The sequence below is a fragment of the Pongo pygmaeus genome, chromosome 5 (assembly GCF_028885625.2).
Source record: "Pongo pygmaeus isolate AG05252 chromosome 5, NHGRI_mPonPyg2-v2.0_pri, whole genome shotgun sequence".
In the NCBI taxonomy this organism is placed as follows: Eukaryota; Metazoa; Chordata; class Mammalia; order Primates; family Hominidae; genus Pongo; species Pongo pygmaeus.
Window position 1 is genome coordinate 27,894,898 of NC_072378.2, and position 24,050 is coordinate 27,918,947.

General features: G+C 35.9%; 1 protein-coding gene and 1 long non-coding RNA gene across 2 annotated transcripts; both read left to right on the forward strand.

The window, feature by feature from the left end:
• Positions 1–1,776: 1,776 nt before the first annotated feature.
• LOC134739703 (uncharacterized) lies at positions 1,777–23,533 on the forward strand. Its single transcript, XR_010126616.1, has 3 exons — positions 1,777–1,999; positions 3,802–3,889; positions 22,690–23,533. It is a non-coding gene; the product is annotated as an uncharacterized LOC134739703 (long non-coding RNA).
• LOC129038998 (olfactory receptor 2W3-like) lies at positions 6,608–7,549 on the forward strand. The gene has a single exon (XM_054492564.1). The coding sequence runs from the start codon at positions 6,608–6,610 to the stop codon at positions 7,547–7,549; it is 942 nt and encodes a 313-aa protein (XP_054348539.1).
• Positions 23,534–24,050: the final 517 nt, after the last annotated feature.

A 24,050-nucleotide genomic window follows, 5' to 3' on the forward strand; every position in this document is an offset into this window, starting at 1 on the left:
CTGACCTCAAGTGATCCTCCTGCCTCAGCCTCCCAAAGTGCTGGGATTACAGGTGTGAGCCACCATGCCCAGCCAGAAAAAATAATTTTATATAGTACCTTTCAACACTAAAATGCACACCACGGTGATAAAATTTCTAACTCTTTCTATTTTAGTTTATTTTAATAATTCTAAATATTTTCTTATATCTTGATTTTTTGATCTACCAATTCCAGTATTTGTTGATAGTGCTCTGATACTACCAGCTATCTTATTATTATTGTCATTCTTCTGTTGATTGTGTAACTTTTATGATATATTCAAACTTCTCTACTTTGTTTTACCACATTTAGAACTATTTCTTGTCTCTTTTGCTTTCCTTTAACCTCTCCTCCTATTGTACACCTCCAAGCTTTTGCCAGCAGTTAACTCTTTCTTTGTCAAAATTGATCTTAATTCTCTAACTTCTCTAAACCTTATCCCTGATAAAGAAGGAATCAGATTAGCAAAACTGGTGTAGAAACAAGCATGGTTCTTCCCATGTGTCTGAAGACATTTCCACCCACCTGACACCTAAGAAAATTGATGTTCCGTAAGTAAGGAAACAGTAGGAGTGAACAATAATATCTGCTACATTCAGTGCTCTATTGCACATAATATGTATTCTGTCTGTAATTATTGATTTAAAATATTTGCAAATTGCATATAGAGTTTTTACATTTTTAAATAATTTTTTCTCATTGGTTATGGGTAATATATTATGTCACACCTTCAATAATTGTTTTAATTCATACAGGCACACCTTGATTTATTGTGCTTTACTTTATTGTACTTTGCAGATATTGCATTATTTACAAATTGAAGGTTTGTGGCAACACTGTGTCGAGCAAGTCTATCAGTACCATTTTTCCAGCAGCATGTGCTCACATCGTGTCTCTGTGTCACATTTTAGTAATTCTCACAATGTTTCATAGTTTTTCATTATTATTATATCTGCTATGGTGATCTGTGATTATATATCAGATAAGTGATTGTGATCAGTAATCTCTGATGTTACTATTGGAATTGTTTTGGGACACCATATTTTGGGGCACAAACTGCATCCATATTAAGACAGCTAACTTAATTGATAAATGTTTTGTGTGTTCTGACTGCTTTACCAACTGGCCATTCCTCAATTTCTGTCCCTCTTCTTGGGCCTCTCTATTCCTTAAGACACAAAAATGTTGAAATTGGGCTGGTTAATAATCCTAAAATGGTCTCTAAGTGTTCAAGTGAAAGGAAGGGTTACATATCTCTCACTTTAAATCAAAAGCTGGAAATGCAAACTATCGCAAGGACAAAAAACCAAACACCGCATGTTCTCACTCATAGGTGGGAACTGAACAATGAGAACACATGGATACAGGAAGGGGAACATCACACACCGGGGACTGTTGTGGGGTTGGGGGAGAAGGGAGGGATAGCATTAGGAGATATACCTAATGCTAAATGACGAGTTAATGGGTGCAGCACACCAACATGGCACATGTATACATATTAACAAACCTGCACGTTGTGCACATGTACCCTAAAACTTAAAGGATAATAATAATAAAATAAAATAATTAATTAATTAATTAATTTAAAAAAAGCTAGAAATGATTAAGCTTAATGGGGAAGGCATGTCAAAAGCCAACATAGGCCTAAAGCTAGGCCTCTTGCACCAGTTAACCAAGCTGTAAACACAAAGGAAAAGTTCTTGAAGGAAATTAAAGGTGCTACACTACTAATCACATGCATGACAAGAAAGTGAAACAGCCTTATTGCTGATCGAAAGTTTGAGTGATCTGGATAGAAGATCTAACTAGCCACAATATTCCCTTAAACCAAAGCCTAATCCAGAGTAAGGCTTTAACTCTCATCTATTCTCTAAAGCCTGAAAGAGGTGAGGAAGCTGCAGAAAGAAAGTTTGAAACTGGCGGAGATCGGTTCATGACATTTAAGGAAAGAAGGTGTCTCCATAACATAAAACCACAAGGTAAGTGCTAATGTAGAAGCTGCAGCAAATTTTCCAGAAGATCTAGCTAAGATAATTGATTAAGATAGCTACACTAAACAACAGGTTTTCAATGTAGAAAAAACAGCCTTCTATTGGAAGAAGATGCCATCTAGGACTTTCATAGACAGAGTGTAGAAGTCAGTGCCTGGCCTCAAAGCTTCAAAGGACAGGGTGACTCTCTTGTTGGGGGATAATGCAAATGGTGACTTTGAGTTGAACCCATTGCTCATGTAGCATTCCAAATATCCTAAGGCCCTTAAAAATTATACTAAATCAACTCTGCCTGTGCTCTAGAAATAAAACAACAAAGTCTGGGGATGACAGCACATCTGTTTACAGTATGGTTTACTGAAAATTTTAAGCCCACTGTTGAGACCTGCTGCTCAGGAAAAAAAGACTCCTTTCAAAATGTTACTGCTCATTGACAATGCATCTGGTCACCCAAGAGCTCTGATGGAGATATACAAGGAGATTAATGTTGTTTTCATGCCTGTTAACACAATATCCATTCTACAGCCCATGGATCAAGAGGTAATTTTAACTTTCAAGTCTTGTTATTTAAGAAATACATTTCATAAGGCCATAGCTGCCAAAGATAGTGATTCCTCTGATGGATCTGGGCAAAGTAGATTGAAAAGCTTCACCATTCACCATTCTCGATGCCATTAAGGATATTTGTGATTCATTGGAGGAGGTCAAAATATCATCATTAACAGGAATTTGGAAGAAGCTGATTCCAACACTCATGGATTACTTCAAGACTTCAGTGGAGGAAGTAACTGCAGATGTGGTAGAAATAGCAAGAGAATTAGAATTAGAAGTGGCGCCTTGAAGATATGACTAAATTGCTGCATTCTCATGATAAAACTTGAACAAATGAGGAATTGCTTCTTATGGATGAGCAAAGAAAGGGGTTTATTGAGATGAAATCTACTCCTAGTGAAGATGCTGGAATGTTATTGAAATGACAACAAAATATTAAGAATATTAGTTGATAAGCAGCAGAATTTGAGAGAATTGACTCAAATTTTGAAAAAAGTTCTGCATTTTTTCAAAATGGGTAAAATGCTATCAAATAGCATCATATGCTAGACCCTCCACCAGCAAAAAGATTACAATTTTCTAAAGGCTTAGATGATTGTTAGCATTTTTTTAGCAATAAAGTATTTTTAATTAAGGTATTGTTTTTTTAAAACATAATGCTATTGCACATGTAATAGACTACAATATAGGATAAATTTGTTTTCATATGCACTGGGGAAGCCAAAAAATGGTGTGACTCACCTTATTATGATATTTGTTTTATTGTAATTATCTGGAACTGAAACCAAAATATCTCCCAGGTATGCCTGTACAGCAGTCACCCCTTATCCACAGTTTCTCTTTCTGCGGTTTCAGTTACCTGTGGTCAACCCTGGTCTGAAAATATTAAGTGGAAAGTTCCAGAAATAAACAATTAATAAGTTTTAAATTTGCACCATTTTAGTAGGCTGATGAAATCTCACACCAATCCTCTCTGTCCCACCTGGGAAGTGAATCATCATCCCTCTAAAATCCAGAAACTTTTGAAAGAATGGATATTTATATATCTTTCATTTGCTTAGAAAACTGAGTTTTGGAGACATTTCCTTCACTTGATTTGTCTTCCGTACACCTCTTTGATGTTTCCATCCATTGGAACCATACTAGCGATTAAAGAACTTGAAGCACTCAATTCACCTTAACTGAATGCAATGGCAGAGATTGGGTTCATGGGTTAATACTTTATCTTTCTGTTTTAGCCCCATGGTGCTTAGAAACTTGGATTGAGAGTCAAACAGGCCTAGGTTCAAATTGCACATCTACAACTTCCTAGCTGAATGTTTGTTGGTAAGTTACTTAATGCCTATATCCTCCAAATTCAAGTATGAGGATTAAATAAAGCAGTTGAAGAAAGCACTTAGCATAGTCCTCAGCACTAAGTAAGGGCTCAATGATGTTGATAGTCATACATTCGTTTTTGTGAGTTTTGGTGAATGCCTTTCTCTCACTACACTAGAAATCAATGAGATCAATTACCACCTAGTTTAGTAGTTATTATATCTCTAGCATGTAATACAGTGTTTTGCATATAATAGGAGCTCTATAAATATTTGTTGAATATGAAATTATTCATCAATGTAAATATTTTCAGTAATTTTCATTTCAAAAATGATAACCTTATCTGAAATAAGGCTGTGTCAACATTTTATCAGCTGAGCCCTTTGAGAATCACTGGAGCGTAACTTGCAGTCAAAAGTTTTCTTCTTGGGCCATCTAAACGGCTATAATGAATTTAAACTGGCTAAAATTGCTAGTTTTTGCTAATAACACTGATAATATTCAAAATAGCATGAAAAAGATTCTCCTCTTGATCATGTATGACACAGAGCTGTCTTTCCTGTTTAAATTATTATAATAATCACTGATACCTGTAACATGGTTTATCAAGTGCAAGGCACTTTACAAATGTATATAATGGTGTGTAAAGATATCAATACACGTGAGACCTTGATGTAGAGGTGGAAATGGAAATGACAACGTAGCTCCTTCACTTTCATCTGCCTCTCCTGGATCTGTTTTACACTTACATGGCCAGAAAAGAATGCTAGTTATAGTAGAAACTAGTTACAATAACTAGTTAAGGTGGTAACTGATAGAGTTATAAAGATCTCTATGTACCCAGGAAAGGGGTTACACTGAAAGCTGTAACTTCACATCAACCCTGTGAGGTAATGAAATTATTTTTTAACAAGATGATAAATATTAATGGAATAATGAGCTAAGGCCTTCTGAATCAAGCACCATATTTGTAGGTAGAGTACAGGAAGCATCTTTATTAACTTAAGGTGGTGAGAAATTTCCTGTTACAGAACAGGTCATAAATTTATCTTTGAGTGTTTTAAGTTACCTGATTTTAGTGCCTTTGACACATTCAAAAGAATTACTTTTGATCTACCAGTTTGAAATATGAAAATTGATTTACCTATTTTTTTCTTATTTAACAATTAGTTCTTTCTTGAGGGGAAAAAAGCATAGATTTTGGAAAGCAACATGATAGCATTATCTGTCAATGCATTAAAATTTCTAAATCAAGCTTATCTTTAGCATTTATATCATTTTAAAATTTGATGAATAAAGAAATATAGGTCTGCCTCACAGATACATCCAGGTAAAAAGTATAATTATGAACATATTTCAAAACAGACAGAAATTTTTAAAATATATTCACTGAAAACTTTTCATAATTGTATCTTTAGTAAAATTGCAATTTTATAAAATAGGCATATATTTGTAGGTAGGGAAAATAATTTCATGTAAAGAACAAAGTAGAATTAGTGATTTAATCATTTACAAAAGGATGTATGTTTTGTTATGAATTGAATGGTTGAGTAAAAATGGAAAGGTTGTGCCTTTTGCTTCAGTGAGTAAGATGAAGTCAGCCATTACTCTTCTTTTCATTGTTACATTATAAGTGGCACTTTGGGTTCTATTTATAGGCTTTTCTATGATCTGTGACATGCTAGCTCAGTGACAAAAAAAATTTCCCACGTGTGAAAAGCTTACAAGCATCAAAAAAATCAATCAACGTTGCTGCTAAGAACATCAAATTTAAACAATATGAGATATCACTTTGGAACAAATGATTGTCAGCAATTTGGGGGAAAGCATACTGGTTAAATTACAGTAAAACAGATACTTCCATAACCTCTCTATCAAGACCTTTAAAATGTAGAAAATACCCTCAATAAGCAACTATAGAGAAGTGTTTAGATAAATTATGCCATGCTATAGGAAAATTATACAGACACTAATGATTTTGTTATAGATTTTTTAAACCAAAGTAAAGTCTCACAATACTGACTGAAAGAAAATTCAGAATATAAATTTTTTTAACACACTGTGATTTAGGTTGTGTTAAATTATACAGACTCATTTTTAAAAAGACTGAAATCAATAGTGCAAAGGTGATTATTCCTAGAGTGTGGACAATCTTTTCCTATTCTTTGTATATGTCTATGTTTTCCAAATATTCTACAATGATCTGTATCTCTTTGGTATTTAAAAAGAAACAAGGCTGGGCGCGGTGGCTCACGCCTGTAATCCCAGCACTTTGGGAGGCCGAGGCGGGCAGATCACGAGGTCAGGAGATCGAGACCATCCTGGCTAACACGGTGAAACCTCATCTCTACTAAAAATACAAAAAATTAGCCGAGCGAGGTGGCGGGCGCCTGTAGTAGTCCCAGCTACTCCGGAGGCTGAGGCAGGAGAATGGCATGAAACCCGGGGGGCGGAGCCTGCAGTGAGCCGAGATCGCGCCACTGCACTCTAACCTGGGCGACAGCGAGACTCCGTCTCAAAAAAAAAAAAAAAAGGAACAAAACACGCCAATAAGAGAAGATATTCTTTCCAAAATATATAATCTATGTCTGCACAGAATATTGAAGTTTTATATAACTATTTTACATGATCCCTTTCTCAATCCATTTCTTACCCAGCTTCATTAAAAATATGGTGTGTTCCTATCGCTTCCCTGCAGGCACTGCAGGTAACTGATTATCCACTGTCATGACCAACCAGAGCTGCCAGGAACAGTTCATCTTACTGGGTTTCTCAGGCAGACCCAGGCTGGAGCATGTCCTCTTTGTGTTTGTCCTCATCTTCTACCTTGTGACCTTAGTGGGCAACATCGTCATTATCTTGATCTCCCGCCTGGACCCCTGCCTCCACATACCCATGTACTTCTTCCTCACTAACTTGTCCTTTCTACATCTCTGCTTCACCATCAGTTCTATCCCCCAGCTGCTTTTCAATCTAGGCAGCCCAGACAAGACTATTAGCCACACGGGCTGTGCCATCCAGCTCTTCATGTTCCTGGGGCTGGGTGTCACAGAGTGTGTTCTCTTGGCAGTCATGGCCTATGACCGCTTCACTGCAATCTGCAAGCCCCTTCACTATTCTGTCATTATGCACCGTCAGCTCTGCTGGAAGTTGGTGTCTGTGGCCTGGGGGGTTGGACTCCTCAATTCCCTAGTTATGTCTCCTGTGACTATGAAGCTGCCACGATGTGGAAGATATAAGGTGAAACATTTCCTGTGTGAGATGCCAGTTCTAATAAAAATCACCTGTGTGGACACAGTGGCTATGGAGAGCACTGTTTTCATCTTACCGGTAGTAATTGTCCTGGTGCCTTTGTCTCTTATCCTCATCTCTTATAGTTACATTGCCCTAGCAGTGCTAACAATCAAGTCGGCCGCAGGAAGAAGGAAGGCCTTCAACACCTGCGGGTCCCACTTCACCGTGGTGTCCTTGTTTTATGGGAATATTATCTATATGTATATGCAACCAGGAAATAATTCTTCTCAGGACCAAGGGAAGTTCCTTACCCTTTTCTACAACTTAGTGACCCCCATGTTAAACCCTGTCATCTATACACTGAGAAACAAGGATGTAAAAGGTGCACTGAAGAGGTTTGTGTCTAGAAAAAACAGTGACGGTGACGGTTCGTGAGACTGCTTCTTTACTTATTTAATAGAAATAAATAATTCTTGAAGTGAAACTTTAAAATTCATTTAAATATTCCTACCTACCCAATAAAAACCTACAGAGGCAGAACTTGGGAATACGTATTGTAAAACCCTGAATCAAATGCTGATGACTAGTTAGACTACAGCTGAAATTTAATTTGTATAACATTTTGTATCTGACATGTCAAATCATCTTTTCTCCTCCTTTCCTAATTGGCCTCAGCTAATTAAAATCCAACAGAACCATAAATCAATGCTTTAGTACTGTGCATTGACTGACAGAAGTTATGCTTTGGAAAAATAATATGATCGTCTTTCCCATTAGTAGTTTGTGTAATCATCATTTATTTCATGGAATTGAGCCAATGGAGTGCCAAAATACCTATAATATCTTCTGGTAGGTATAAATTTTGTTATATGGAAAAGATAGAACATTAGCTTAGACATGGTCTATGACATCATTAAAATTTTTGAGCTTAACACTGTTTCACTGATCAGTGGCATTAAAATTACATAAAGATATATATGTGTATGTATATATATATATATAAAAGCGAGTATGAAAGCTGTGTGTTTACAAGTATGCATGCATACTCATTTATACACACAAGCATTATGGTGCTTGTGCAAAGATACACATGATTAATTTCTAAAATATATGGAATAATTGTGATTTATGATCCTATGTTTTCCTGGTAATAGAAGAAAAACAAACATATTCAAAAGTGTCTTCTCACTATGATTCATGCTAAGGACAAGGGTTCTATTCTACTGAGCCCTTCAAATAGCTACTTTATTTAAGTTACTTTTTCAATGAAACTTTCAAGTAGACATTGCTGAATATGGCTTTGACACAATCCAAAACCCTAAATAATTTTATTACATTGTTTTCTTTTTATTGGAGACATTTGTATTTATTTTATTAAAAAGCATATTGAACTGATATTATGGGCTAGGTACCACATTAAGTAATATGAATTTGTGTCCAAAGAAAAAAACAATAAAAGCCACTTAAAAGATTGAAACCATCATTCTCAGCAAACTATCGCAAGGACAAAAAAACCAAGCACCGCATGTTCTCACTCATAGGTGGGAATTGAACAATGAGAACACTTGGACACAGGAAGGGGAACATCACACACCAGGGCCTGTTGTGGGGTGAGGGGAGCAGAGAGGGAAAGCATTAGGAGATATACCTAATGTAAATGATGAGTTAATGGGTGCAGCACACCAACATGGCACATGTATACATATGTAACAAACCTGCACGTTGTGCACGTGTACCCTAGAACTTAAAGTATTATATATATATATATATGAAAAAGAATGAAAAAGAATTAGCCAGTTGTGATGGCACACACCTCTAGTCCCAGCTACTCAGGAGGCTGAGGCGGGAGGATCACTTGAGCCCAGGAGACTGACACTGCAGTGAGCCATGTTCATGCCATGGCACTCCAGATTAGGCAACAAAGTGAGACCCTGTCTCAAAAAAAAGAATGAAAAAGAGAATTTTCCTGGGGTAAAACTGGATAAGGTCAGTTTATTTCTTAGTTCAGAAAGTGTTTCTGTCTTTGGAGTGCTCCAGTTTCCTCTCTACTCTCACTCGCATCACAGTGACAATTCTTGATTTGTTTTGTTTTGTTTTGAGACAGGGTCTTGCTCTGTTGCCCAGGCTGGAGTTCAGTGGCACAATCACAGCCACAGTAACCATTCTTCCTGCTTTATTTTTTCCCCTCTTAAGACAACCTCCAAATCCAAAATGCACACTAAAAATGAATTTCAAACACCAGGTATTATATTTCCAACTATTTTCTAGCCAAAATCATCTATGTGATGGACAAATTTAACTTTTACAAATCAAACTCATCCTATGTAAAGCAAAATATTTCTTTATTTTGGTTCATCTTTTTCCTCCAATAGAAGAGGATTTTGCAAAGATTAAAAACATTAGAAATATATTTGGCTCCTACCTCTGCCTTCATCTGAAATCCTGCAAGGAGAAAACCATTTAGGCCCTAGCATGCAACAGATACTCAATAAATATTTGCTGATAGAATAAAAAGTCATTTATTAATCTTTTAAGTTTTTTCTTATGAAAATAATTATATGATGTAAAAATAATAAGATATTTATCGCTTCCTATAAATCTCTGCATGTCTGCATGGCCCACAAAGTTGGGGTAATTATGACAAGAAACCATCAAAGTGGGAGCTCCAAAGGGGCCCTTACCTCACCTTACCTTACCTTGAGGTAAGGGTGAATGAGAAAAAATCCTGTCCTGCAAAAGGCAGAAAAGAAATTTCCCCATCTTGACCTTGAAGAATAAAATTAGAGTGGCTAGTGGACAGAGGGAGGCTTTCCTTTGAAAATTATAATGTCAAGTCTGCCAACTAACCTAGTTACAGCCAAAACTCACACTATGGGGTCTGAGAAATAGAAAATGTAATATAAAGTTGTCCCACCTTGATAAAACAACACCGCAGTTAGTTTCTTTTTCCTCTATAACTGATCTGTACTTTCTTTCTGAATGCTTTATAATTTTCTCTGTCTTTAATATTCCAAATCTAACTATAATATGCCTCAATGCGAGTTTTTCCTTATCTCTCTTTAGATTTCTATAGTCTCCTTTAAACAGAAATTTTCACTTTTTTTTCTTCCAAAACTGATCTTCATATGTCTTCGGATCTTTTCTCCTGTCCATATTTATTTATTTATTTATTTATTTATGAGAGAGAGTCTCGCCCTGTCGCCCAGGCTGGAGTGCAGTGGCGTGATCTCGGCTCACTGCAAACTCCGCCTCCTGGGTTCATGCCATTCTCCTGCCTCAGCCTCCCGAGTAGCTGGGACTACAGGCACCCGCCACCACGCCCAGCTAATTTTTTGTATTTTCAGTAGAGACGGAGTTTCACCGTGTCAGCCAGGATGGTCTGGATCTCCTGACCTCGTGATCCACCCACCTCAGCCTCCCAAAGTGTTTCCTGTCCTTATTTATTTTGTGCTCATTCTTGGAGTCCTGTTATCTGAATGTTGACACTTTGACTTCTATCCATCGTATCTCTCCAGTTTACACTTCGGTTTTCTTTTGCTTTGTTTTCCTTCTTGTATGAGATTTCTTCATACTCTCCAGTTCACCAATTCATCATGCAGGTATAGCCATTATGTTTGTTATCTACTTTCATATTTATTAAAACAAATATGTATTTTATGTCATTTCACTTTGGGTTCATTAAAAATTTTTCTTTTACTTGTTTAATACTGGTAATCCATTTACTAGACTCATTTGATATTTTTCCATGTTTTATTGGAATTTTAAATCTAGTATTTCTTTTTTAATTGAAATAGCTGTTCTGTCTAAATATTTTGTGATTTTTGGCCTGTGTGCTTATTTGCCTCTCGGTGTACTGGGTCCTTTCTATGTCATTGTGTATAAACGAAGACCAACCCCACTGTGCCTCACCCACAAACATTAAAGCAATGATGGCATGAATCCTACAGTAGAGTGTTGGGGAAATAACTGCCTGAGGTTTGTTAGTCATAACCCCTACTCTTTTTTCTCAGCCCCTTATAAACACAGGAGTACTGCTCTGATTTTATTCCTGAGGGTGCTTGGATCAGAATTACGTTTGTTGCAGTAATAAGGCAAGCACCATGTGCGGTAAGACAGTAGCAGGGGAGAAGCTACAGCAGAACACTCACAATTAACCTTTTATTTTAACCTCTTATAATTGTGCTGGAAAGTTCTCTACTCCAGGTTCAACTACCAACCCACACGGCCAGTACCTCTGGCTTTCTTACAGTTTTATCTGTTTACCTTCTCTAGTTTTTCTGGGATTTAACTTGAGGGAGGCAATCAGCATTCATCATAATTCAGCATCCTGTTCAGGACCAGACTCTGTCTTTCAGTTCCTTTAGTCTTTTATTTCTTGCTCATATTTTCAGAATGCTCTTTAAGTATTGAAACATACTAATCATATTTACTTCATTTTATTTTACATTTTGAGACGGGGTCTGGCTGTGTCACCCAGGCTGGAGTGCAGTGGCGCAATCTCTGCTCACTGCGGCCTCCACCTCCCCACTTCGAGCGATTTTCGTGCCTCAGGCTCCAGAGTAGCTGGGACTACAGGCACCCGCCACCACGCCCGGCTAATTTTTGAACTTTTTGTAAAGACTGGGTTTCACCATGTTGCCCAGGCTGGTCTTGAACTCCTGAGCTCAACTAATACACCCACCTCGGCCTCCCAAAGCCCTGGGATTATAGGTGTGAGCCGCCGCGCCCAGTCAATCATATTTATTTTATATTCCATATCTAAACGTTCAAAAATCGAGTCTTTATGAATGAATCTGATTCTGATCCTGGTTATTTCTCTTACTCATGGTACCTTATTTCCCTGTGTGTTGATGTGACTTTGAACTGTAAATTGTTCATTCTCTTGAAACTTTACCTATGAGATTATTTGAAGCCTAATGTAAAGTTATGTTCCCCCAGAAAGTTTTTGCATTTATTTAAGTCACTTAGATGCACTATGAAATTTTTGCAAAGGAATACTGAATGCAAAAGGACAATGGAATATTAATTTCAAAACAAAATGAAGGAAAAAAAACTCAAACCTAAAATTTTTATCAGTAAAGTGGCCATTTAAATATAAGGATATGATAAAAATTCTCAGGTGTGTAAAGCCTCAGAAGTTAGACACACAAGTACCTACTTTAAAAAAGTTTAAGATAAATACTTCACTAAGAGAAGAATAATATAAAGTGGATACTGCAAGAAACACATAGAGTAAAACAGAACAAATACCTTGGTAAAGTCTATTGTAACTTGTCAAATAGTTAAAACCAAAGACATACATAAAATAGTTCCATAATAATATTGATTTTTTTTTTCAGATGGAGTATTACTTTGTTGCCCAGACTAGAGTGCAGTGGCAAGATCTCAGCTCACTGCAACCTCTGCCTCCTGGGTTCCAGCAATTCTCCTGCCTCAGCCTCCCGAGTAGCTGGGATTACAGGCCTGTGACACCACGACCGGCTAATTTTTGTATTTTTAGTAAAGACAGGGTTTCACCATGTTGGCCAGGCTGGTCTCAAACTCCTGACCTCATGATCTGCCCACCTCAACCTCCCATCACACCTGCTGAGATTACAGGTGTGAGCCACTGCGCCCGGCCTAATATGGATTAAAAACAACAACAACAACAACAACTATACATTGCACACATTTGAGACTGGGAATGGGCAGTCCATGGAAAGTGAAAGTATTTTAAATTCTTGTTATGAGGAGAGGAGGTATGGACATCAATTATTTAAAAAGCAAGAAAGGATTAAAAATAAGCCAAGAAAAAGTGAAACAAACTGAAATGATAAGTTATGATTGACTGATATCTCAATAATCACAATATCTAAATGAGCTAAACACTGCCTCTCCCAACCCCACATTTAAAAATAAAGACAGTAAGAAATGAAAAAACAGGTCGGGCTCAGTGACTCACGTCTATAATCCCAGCACTTTGGGAGGCCAAGGCAGGTGGGTCACATGAGGTCAGGAGTTCGAGACCAGTCTGGACAACCCCATGGCCAATCCCATGGTGAAACTCCATCTCTACTAAAAATATGAAAATTAGCTGGGGGTGGTGGTGCATGACTGTAGTCCCAGCTACTTGGGAGGCTGAGGCAGGAGAATCCCTTGAACCCAGGAAGCAGAGATTGCAGTGAGCCCAGATCACACCACTGCACTCCAGCCTGGACAACAGAGCAAGACTCCATCTCAAAAAAAAAAAAAAAAAAGATATGAAAAAATAATTCCAGACTGGTATTGCTATAGTAATAGCCAATAAAAGAGACTTTAAGACAAAAAAGCATAATTAGACAGGGAGGGGTTTACTAACTAATGATAAAATTCAAAGGTTTAATTTGCTGTGAGTTTCAAGCAAAAATGTACCTAATAACATAGCCTCAAAATATGTAAAGTAAAAATGGGTAGAAATAAATGGAGAAAAGAGTTAAATCTACCATCAAAGTATAAAAGTTCAAAACATAACTGTATATATATATATATAATTTATTTATTTATTTTAGAGATGGGAGTCTTGCCATGTTGCTCAGGCTGGTCTTGAACTCCTGAGCTCAGGCAGTCCTCCTGCTTCGGCCTCCCAAAGTGCCGGAATTACAGGCATGAGCCACCGCACCCAGCCTGAACACATAACTTTAGATTATTTATTGGTACAAAGACAAAAATACAAAGAAGGAAGAAGATAAAGAATCAATCTGTCTTAAAAAAAAAAAATCATAATAAGGCTGGGCACGGTGGCTCACACCTATAATCCCAGCACTTTGGGAGACCAAGGCAGGCAGATTGCTTGAGGCCAGGAGTTCAAGGCCAACCTGGGTAATATGGTGAGACCCCGTCTCTATTAGAAATACAAAGAATTAGCTAGACGTGGTGGTACATACCTGTTGTCCCAGCTACTCAGGAGGCTGAGGTGGGAGGATCAACTGAACCTGGGAAGTCAAGGCTGCAGTGAGCCATGATCACACTATTGCACTCCAGCCTGGGCAATGGGAGTGAGACCTTGTCTCAAAAAAAAAAAAAATCTTAATAATAATTGGAGTTCATTAAGCTGAGGCAGCTCCAGCATGCTGGGCTCCTATGTAAGCAAACCCAAACCCAGCTCAGCATAAGTAATCATACTACAGGCCAAACAGAAACTGTCAACTAACCTCTAACTAGAAACTTTCCCAAATAAGGCTATTACTCTAGGTTAATCAATCAAATATTTTCTTTGCCTTGCTTCCACATTCACCTTATAAAGGCCTGATGCCTCATCATCAGAGCCCTGAACTGCTTGTGATCTGACACTGCTCAATTCATGAACCACTGAATTTTCAAATAAACTTTAAAATATTTTAACATGCCTTATTATTCTGTTTATAATCTTTTGACACTGAACAAAATAATAAGATTGGTCTAAGGAGAAACTATAGAATTCTATATCTAAAAAATTTTAAAAATACATTTTTTATTTTTAAATTTTACAATATGAACATTTTAAATTTAAATTTCACAATTTTTAAATAATTTTAGAATATTACCACATACTTCAAAAGATGTTAGTATCAGGAATAGCATAATTTTTTTTTCTTTCAAGCTTTATTGAGGTATAATTGACATACAATAATAGCATGTTTCAAGTGTATCATTTGATAAGTTTTAATATGTTTATTAAAATACTTGCATTTTTTTCATAAATGCCCTCTATCAGGTTGAAGAAATTTATTTCTATTCCTAGTTTGCTGAAAGTTTTTATCAGGAATAGATGTTGAACACCATCAAAAGCTCTTTCTGCATCTATTGAGATGATAATATGGCATTTCTTTTTTAGTTTCTTAATGTAGTGAATTTTGAAATGCTAAATTAACTTTTCATTCCTGGGTAAGCCCCACTTGATTATGATGTATTATCTTATTTTATTTTATTTTATTTTATTATTATTATACTTTAAATTTTAGGGTACATGTGCACAATGTGCAGGTTAGTTACATATGTATACATGTGCCATGCTGGTGTGCTGCACCCATTAACTCCTCATTTAGCATTAGGTATATCTCCTAATGCTATCCCTCCCCCCTCCCCCCACCCCACAACAGTCCCCAGAGTGTGATGTTCCCCTTCCTGTGTCCATGCGTTCTCATTGTTCAATTCTCACCTATGAGTGAGAACATGCGGTGTTTGGTTTTTTGTCCTTGGCGATAGTTTACTGAGAATGATGATTTCCAATTTCATCCATGTCCCTACAAAGGATATGAACTCATCATTTTTTATGGCTGCATAGTATTCCATGGTGTATATGTGCCACATTTTCTTAATCCAGTCTATCATTGTTGGACATTTGGGTTGGTTCCAAGTCTTTGCTATTGTGAATAATGCCGCAATAAACATACGTGTGCATGTGTCTTTACAGCAGCATGATTTATAGTCCTTTGGGTATATACCCAGTAATGGGATGGCTGGGTCAAATGGTATTTCTAGTTCTAGATCCCTGAGGAATCGCCACACTGACTTCCACAATGGTTGAACTAGTTTACAGTCCCACCAACAGTGTAAAAGTGTTCCTATTTCTCCACATCCTCTCCAGCACCTGTTGTTTCCTGACTTTTTAATGATTGCCATTCTAACTGGTGTGAGATGGTATCTCATTGTGGTTTTGATTTGCATTTCTCTGATGGCCAGTGATGGTGAGCATTTTTTCATGTGTTTTTTGGCTGCATAAATGTCTTCTTTTGAGAAGTGTCTGTTCATGTCCTTCGCCCACTTCTTGATGGGGTTTTTGTTTTTTTCTTGTATATTTGTTTGAGTTCACTGTAGATTCTGGATATTAGCCCTTTGTCAGATGAGTAGGTTGTGAAAATTTTCTCCCATTTTGTAGGTTGCCTGTTCACTCTGATGGTAGTTTCTTTTGCTGTGCAGAAGCTCTTTAGTTTAATTAGATCCCAGATTATGATGTATTATCTTATATAATGTTGGATTCAATTTGCTAAAACTTTGTTTTGAATGTTTGCATCTATGTTTATAAGGTATATTAATCTGTAGTTTTCTTTAAACACATGTATACACCTATGTAACCATCATTTAGCTCAAGATATAGAATGCTTACATCACCCTAAGATTCCTTCCTATCCCTTCCTATCAAAATCCCCAAAGGCAATCATTGTTCTGCTTTCTATCATCTTAGATTAGTCTTTGAGTTTTCCAGATGTTTAAAAATTAGAATCATATAGAATCCATTCTTTGGTGTTTAACTTCCTTCACACAACAGAAAGCTTTTAAGATTCACACATGTTGTTGGATATTTTGTCTATTGTTGCACATATTAATAGATTGATTATTTTTACTAATTAATAGTACTATGTCATATGAATTATTACATTTTTATCTATTCTATTACAGACATTTGGATTTTTCTCTGGCTTTGTGCTAGTATAAACAAAACTGCTTTGAGACTACTCTTGTACAAGTCTTTTTTGTGGTCATTATTTCAAGGTTTTTATTTCTCTTGGGAAAATACCCAGAAGTATAAATACTAAGTCATGGATAATGTATATTTAACTTTTTTTTTAACTAACAAACAGTTTTCCTGAATGGTTATAACACTTTATATTCCACAAGCAATGTACAAGGGTACAAGTTGCCATCCTTACTAATATTTGGTATTAAAAGGATTTTTTTGTCTTTTAATTTAGCTATTCTAGTGATTGTCAAGTGATCTCATATGGTTCTAATTTGCATTTCCTGATTATCAAGCTGCTGAGCACATTTTCATGGGTTTTTTTTTTGCCATTTCTATCTTATTTTGTAAAATATCTAGTTTAAGCCTTGTTCCTGTTACTTGTTGAATTGTTTATTGTTGTTATTACTGATTCATGCACATTTTTTATATATTCAGACTACAAATATTTCTCAGGTATATATATTTCACATATTCTTCCAAATTATATTTGGACTATTAATTAATTTTCTTAGGCCCAGTGTGGTGGTTTATGCCTGTAATCCCAGCACTTTGGGAGGCCGAGGCAGGAGTGATCTCTTGCGCTCAGGAGTTTGAGACCAACCTGGGCAACATGGTGAAATCCTGTCTCTCCGAAAAATACAAAAAATTAGCTGGGTATGGTGGCCAGCTACTAGGGAGGCTGAAGTTGGAGAATCACTAGTGAGGCATGATCTTCCCACTGCACTCCATCCTGGCTGACAGAGCGAGACCCTGTCTCAAAAGAATAATAATAATAATTTTCTTAAAGTTGTCTTTTGATGAGCAGACATGTTTAATTTTTACAAAGCCCAATTTGTAATTTTTTATAGTTAGTGCATCTGATGTACTAAGAAATATTTTCCTACCACAAAGTAGAGATATTCTCCAGTTTTTTTCCTTATGCTTCATAGTTTCACTTTTTCTGTTTAAGTTTTTGATCCATCTGTAATGAATTTTGAATCTGGTATGAGATATGAGTCATGGTACATTTTTAGAATATGTATAGGCAGATGTTTCAGTGCAATTGGTTAAAAAGGTTTTTCCCCATTGAATTGTCTTCATGCTTTTACCAAATTCAGTTGTAGATGTGGGACTTTTTTTGGAGTCACTATTTCAATTCATCTGTTTGTCCATTCTTTTTTTTTTTTTTTTTTTTTTTTAAGAAAGAACCTCACTCTGTCAACTAAGCTGGAGTGCAGTAGCACAATCTTGGCTCACTACAAACTTCACCTCCTGGGTCCAAGTGATTCTCCTCCCTCAGCCTCCTGAGTAGCTGGTACTACAAGTGCCTGCCACCACACCTGGCTAATTTTTGTATTTTTAGTAGAGGCAGGGTTTCACCATGTTGGCCAGTCTGGTCTCAAACTCCTGACCTCAAATGTCTTCCCACCTTGGCCTCCCAAAGTGCTGGGATTACAGGCATGAGCCACAATATTTGTCCATTCTTATGACAGTTTCATACGTTTTAATTATGTTGACTTTACAGTATGTCTTGAAGTAGCTAGTTCAAATTATCCAACTTTGTTCTTATTTTTTGCATTTTCATATAAACCATTTAATCTATTTAGTAATTTCTACCAAAAAACTAGCTGAAATTTTGATTGGGTCTGCATTGGATCAATTTGTGAGAATTCCCATCATAACAATACTGAATTTTTTAAATCATGAGGATGATAAAGCTCTCTTTTTATATAAGTTTTCTTAATTTCTCTCAGCAATGTTTTGTATTTTTCAGGATAGAGGTCTTGCACATATTTTGATATATTTATTGTAATTACTTTGTCTTTGATGATACTGTAAGTTTTGTTTCATTTTCCAGTTGTTTGTTGTTAGTCTATAGTAAGTTAATTGATTTTCATAAATTAACCTTGACCCCCTACAACCTCGATAAATTCATTTATAAGTTCCAATAGTTTTTTGTGGGCTCCTTAGGTTTTTCTACACAAAATCACTATTTCCAAATAATGACTTTAATTCTTACTTTCTAAATTTTATATCTTTTTTTTTACCTTATTGTACTGATTACAATATCCAATATAAGGTTTAAGGTTTATCAGAAGTGGTGAGAGTAGATTTATTTGCTTTATTTCCAGTCTAGTTCTAGGTATTTTAGTTCTAGGATTTTTGTAGATGCCCTTTAACAGACTGAGGAAATTTCCTTCTATTTCTAGTTTGTCAAGAGCTTTCATTATGAATCATTTTTAATTTCGCAAAATACTTTTTCTGCATCTATTGAGATGATTATATATTTCTCATTTATTCTTTCAATATGTTGCATTTCATTAACTGATTTTTAAATTTAAAACAATCTTGCAGCCTGGGATAAAAATCACTATGTTATGATATATCATTCTTTTTACACATTGCTCGATTTTGTTGTTAATATTTTGTCAAGGATTTTTGCATTCCTGTTAATGCAAGATATTTATTCTGAATTTTGTTGTCTCATAAGAGTCTCTTTCTTGCCCAATATTGGTAAGATGTGCTTTCTTTTTTTCTTGATCAGTCTTGCTGAGGGTTTGAAAGTCTTGCTAGGAATTTATCAATTTGATTATTTTCAAAGAACCAACTTTTGGTCTGAGTTAATTTTCTCCTGATTTCTACTCTTACCATTATTATGTCCTTTCTTCTACTTATGTTGGGTTTGGTTTGGTTTTGAGACCAGTTGTTTCAGATCAGGTAAGATAAGAGCACTGCTTCTGTCCTTCAAATATTTTTCCGATACAAGTAGCACTTCAGAACATTAAATAATTTTCATATTTTTTCTGACATGAACATCATAAGTATTTACATACATCTATTTATTCATCTATCACTATCACAATCTAGGAATACATATCTGTCTATTCTGACAAATTAAAATGTCTATTTTCTAATAATCAACTATAATTATTCCTACTCATAAATTTTGTATTCAGGTAAATTATTAACTCTGTGTGCAATAATTACAAAGTCTTATCAGTACTTAAATGGGAAACCCTATAAGTTAGAATTTTCCCCTCAAATTACTTCCTTTCATAGGATGTATCTAGGATGTTTTACTTTCTTTGTCCTTTTCTTATCTGCATATGACACAATTTGTTTCTCTTTTCATTAAGTTTGTTTACTCAGCTCTTCAACTTGAGAAATTTATTTCTATTTAATGCCTTGAACCTGCACAAAGGCATCACTCTCAGGCTGAATTCTGAAGTGCACCCATGTTAGACCATTCTTGCACTGCTATAAATCAATACCTGAGACTGGGTAACTTATAAGAAAATAAAATAAATACCTGAGACTGGGTCTTTTACAAGAAACATGGCACTGGCATCTGCTTAGCTTCTAGGGAGACCTCAGGATGCTTACAATCATGGTGTAAGGCAAAGGAGGATCAGGCATGTCACTTGGTGAAAGCAGGAGTGAGAAGGAGGGTGAGTGTGTGTGTAGGGGGGGTGCCACACCTTTTAAACAACCAGATCTCATGTGAACTCAGAGTAAGAGCTTGCTTATCAACAAGGAGATGGCACAAACCATTCACAAGGGATCCGCCCCCATGATCCAAACACCTCCCGCAAGGTCCCATCTCTAGCCCTGGAGATTACAATTCAACATGAGATTTAGGTAGGGCAAATAGCCAAATTATATCATTCTGCCCTTAGCCCCTCCCAAATCTCATGTCCTTCTCACATTACAAAATACAATCATGCTTTCCCAATAGTACCCCAAACCCTTCACTCATTCCAGCATTAATTCCAAAGTCCAGAGTCTCATCTAAGACAAAAGAAAAAAGTTCCACACTTCCATATGAGATCTTGTCAGCCAGGACTTCACTGAATATATCACTATCAGCATTTTGGTCACAACCACTTAACAAGTCTCTAAGAAGATCCACACTTTCCCTATCTTCATGTCTTCTTCTGAGCCCTCCAAACTCTTCCAAATTCACTCGTTATCCACTTCCAAAGCTTTTGTGTTGTTGTTGTTGTTGTTGTTATTGTTGTTGTTACATGTTCAGGTATCTTGATAGTAATGCTTCACTCCTCAGTACCAATTTTCTGATTAGGCTGTCTTGCAGTGCTATAAAGAAATACCTGAGACTGGATACTTTATAAGAAAAGAAGTTTAATTGGCTCATGGTTCTGCAGGCTTTACAGGAAGCATGGTGCTAGCATCTGCTCAGCTCCTAAGGATGCCTCAGGAGGCTTACAATCATGGAAGGTAAAGGGGGAGGAGACACATCATATGGGGAAAGCAGAAGTGAGAGAGACAGTGGGAGAGGGTTGTCGCACACTTTTAAACAACCAGATTTTGTGTGAACTCAGAGGGAGAGCTCATTAATCACCAAGGGGATGATGCAAGCAATTCATGAAAGGTCCACCCCCATGATTCAAACACCTCCCATAAAGCTCTAGCATTGGAGATTACAATTCAACATGAGATTTGGGTGGGGAAAATACCCAAACTATATCGGCACTCTTGCAAAATTAAATATAGAACCTGACATTGACATCAGTACGGAGAAGAAAACTCAAGTTTTTTATTTAAAATTTTTAAACAAATGGATAACAAAAAATAAACATTTCTATTTATCAATTTAAATTGAAAAATGCTTTAGTTATAATTTGTTTACATTTTGGCAGTTGACATTTCCTATAGCTGGTTTAATTTATTTTGTTAAAACCTATCATCTGTAGTTAGCTGAGTGTGAAATCCCTCCTCTAAATGAATTATTTTCCTCTTCCCCTTCTTTGATTTCTCTATATCTTCTTCTTTCTCTATTATCTCCTCGTTTTCTCCCATCCCCTTTCAATATCTTTGTCCCTTCACATTTCACTTCCCTTAGCTCCCAATCCACCATAAAGAAAATTATTTATATAATTCTGCAAAGAATGTGTTTTGTAAATATATGGCCAATACTTACAAAATATTTTGCATGTATATACAAGTGTGTGTCTGTGTATGTGTGTGTGTGTGTGCACATCACCAAGCCAATCTTCTATTATGACTCTCATGTAATGTTCTTTCTACCTTAGTTACCTTTGACATCCAACATAGAGAAACATTAGGTACAGGTGAAGCTATATATATATATTATATATACACATTATATATAATATATAATATATACATAATATATAATATATAATATATACATAGTATATAATATATAATATATATACTATATACATAGTATATATTATAATATATACTATATACATAGTATATACATATTATATGTTAGATATAATATATACATATTATATATTATACATAGTATATACATATTATATATTATACATAGTATATACATATTATATATTTTATATATAGTATATACATATTATATATTTTATATATAGTATATACATATTATATATTTTATATATAATATATACATATTATATATTTTATATATATATATAAAATACATACATATTTTTTATATATATATATATTTTTTTTTTTTTGAGATGGAGTCCTGGTCACCCAGGCTGGAGTGCAGTGGCACAATCTCGGCTCACTGCAACCTCCACCTCCTGGGTTCAAGTGATTCTCCTGCCTCAGCCTCCCAAGTAGCTGGGGGTTACAGGCATGTGCCAGCATGCCTGGCTAATTTTTGTATTTTTAGTAGAAATGGGATTTCACCATATTGGCCAGGCTGGCCTTGAACTCCTGACCTCAAGTGATCCCCCTGCCTTAGCCTCCCAAAGTGCTAGGATTATAGGTGTGAGCCACCACGCCCAGCCGGCTTTGTGTGTGTGTGTGTGTATGTGTGTGTGTGATGGAGTTTCATTCTTGTTGCCAAGGCTGGAGTGCGATGGTGCGATCTTGGCTCACTGCTACCTCCACCTCCTGGGTTCAAGCGATTCTCCTGCCTTAGCCTCCCAAGTAGCTGGGATTACAGGTGCCCGCCAACATGCCTGGCTAATTTTTTTGTATTTTTAGTAGAGACAGGGTTTCACCATGTTGGCCAGGCTGGTCTCAAACTCCTGATCTCAGGTGATCCACCCTCCTTGGCCTCCCAAAACCAGGCTCTGGCCCATTTTTAAAAATTTTGACTCATTTCAGACTTATTAAGTTCCTAAGCTTTCTAATAATATTTATCTTTCTAATGTCACAGAGTTGGTGCTTTCTTTTGAAGCTCTTGTGAGCTCCACTTTCTGCCGTGAACACTGGACCAGATGTTGCTATTTAGTATCATCAAGGATTAGAAGAGGAATGGAATTTCCTGTCCTTTGGGGAGCAGAAGGCCCTGAGAGGAAAATACTCTGTTGGCTTAACATGCATTAAAGATATCCTTTATTACTGAAAAAGAATGGTGACATTTATATTTAACAATATAATAAATGTATTAGATAGCAACAAGCTGCAGAGGGTCATCTTATATAATTTTCTACATTTGTCAGGTGCTTCTCAAACTCCTTATATATGTCAGGTGCTATTTTGTTTGTTAGTGTTGTAACTAGGACCTTTTCATCAACCATGTTTTCCAACATATTGTCCTTCGAATGTGTTAAAATTACTGATTTTTTTTTATAACAACTTGGTAATCCGTACCCTTGCTGGACGTATTGCTTTGGAAAAAACATTTGTAGCCCTGATTTTTTAAGTATATAATTACATTTTGTGCAAATATTAATGTTGTATTTCTTCTTTTTAAGTATTTATAGTCCTTATTTTGACCTTTGTCTAATTTTATTGGCTAACACTGACAGAACAATGCTAATTAATGCACAGAGTAGCAACAACATTTTTATATTTCTAACATTTAAGGATTTGTTTATAGTAAAACTAATGTGTTTGCATTTTTAATTGATTTTATAAGCTAGGGAATGTCCCTATATATGGGAACACTAAGTATGTAGTATGTACTAATTTGCAAAATATATATACGCACACTATTCTATATAAGTAAGAAATCATTTTAACTAGACAACTAACTCCAGAATAAGTAGTTACTATGTAAAAAACAGTAAGTGCTCATTGATAATCTACAATGAAGAAACAAATAGAAAAGAGGTCCAAGAGCTGATTAAGCCAAGCAGGCAGTCACATCAAGTGACCCAACAGAATTGGCCTTTAAAAATTCCAAGGCAATAAATTAAGCAAATTGTCCTAAAGAAGAAGAATAATAGTTCAGATTTGATTTCTCATTCCTTGAAAGAAGAATTCCCTATATCTATCCACTGAGTATAAGGAAGCATTAATAAATCAGGCATAAAATATAAAATAACTGAGTTATATAATATTGACCAAGAAAGTGAAATTATACAGTAATTCAGAGAGAAGCTCTAGGTTTCAAGGGTTGAAAAATTTGAGTGAAAGAAATAAACATAAAAGTCTTATTTATACGACAATCAAATGTAACTTCACAAAGCAGCCCTAGCTTTATCAGTAACCTGGTTTTAAAAACCATACCAAAATTGCTTCCTGAAAAGAATCAGTTTCACATTCTTTTAAACTAATTGATTCTATTTTTCT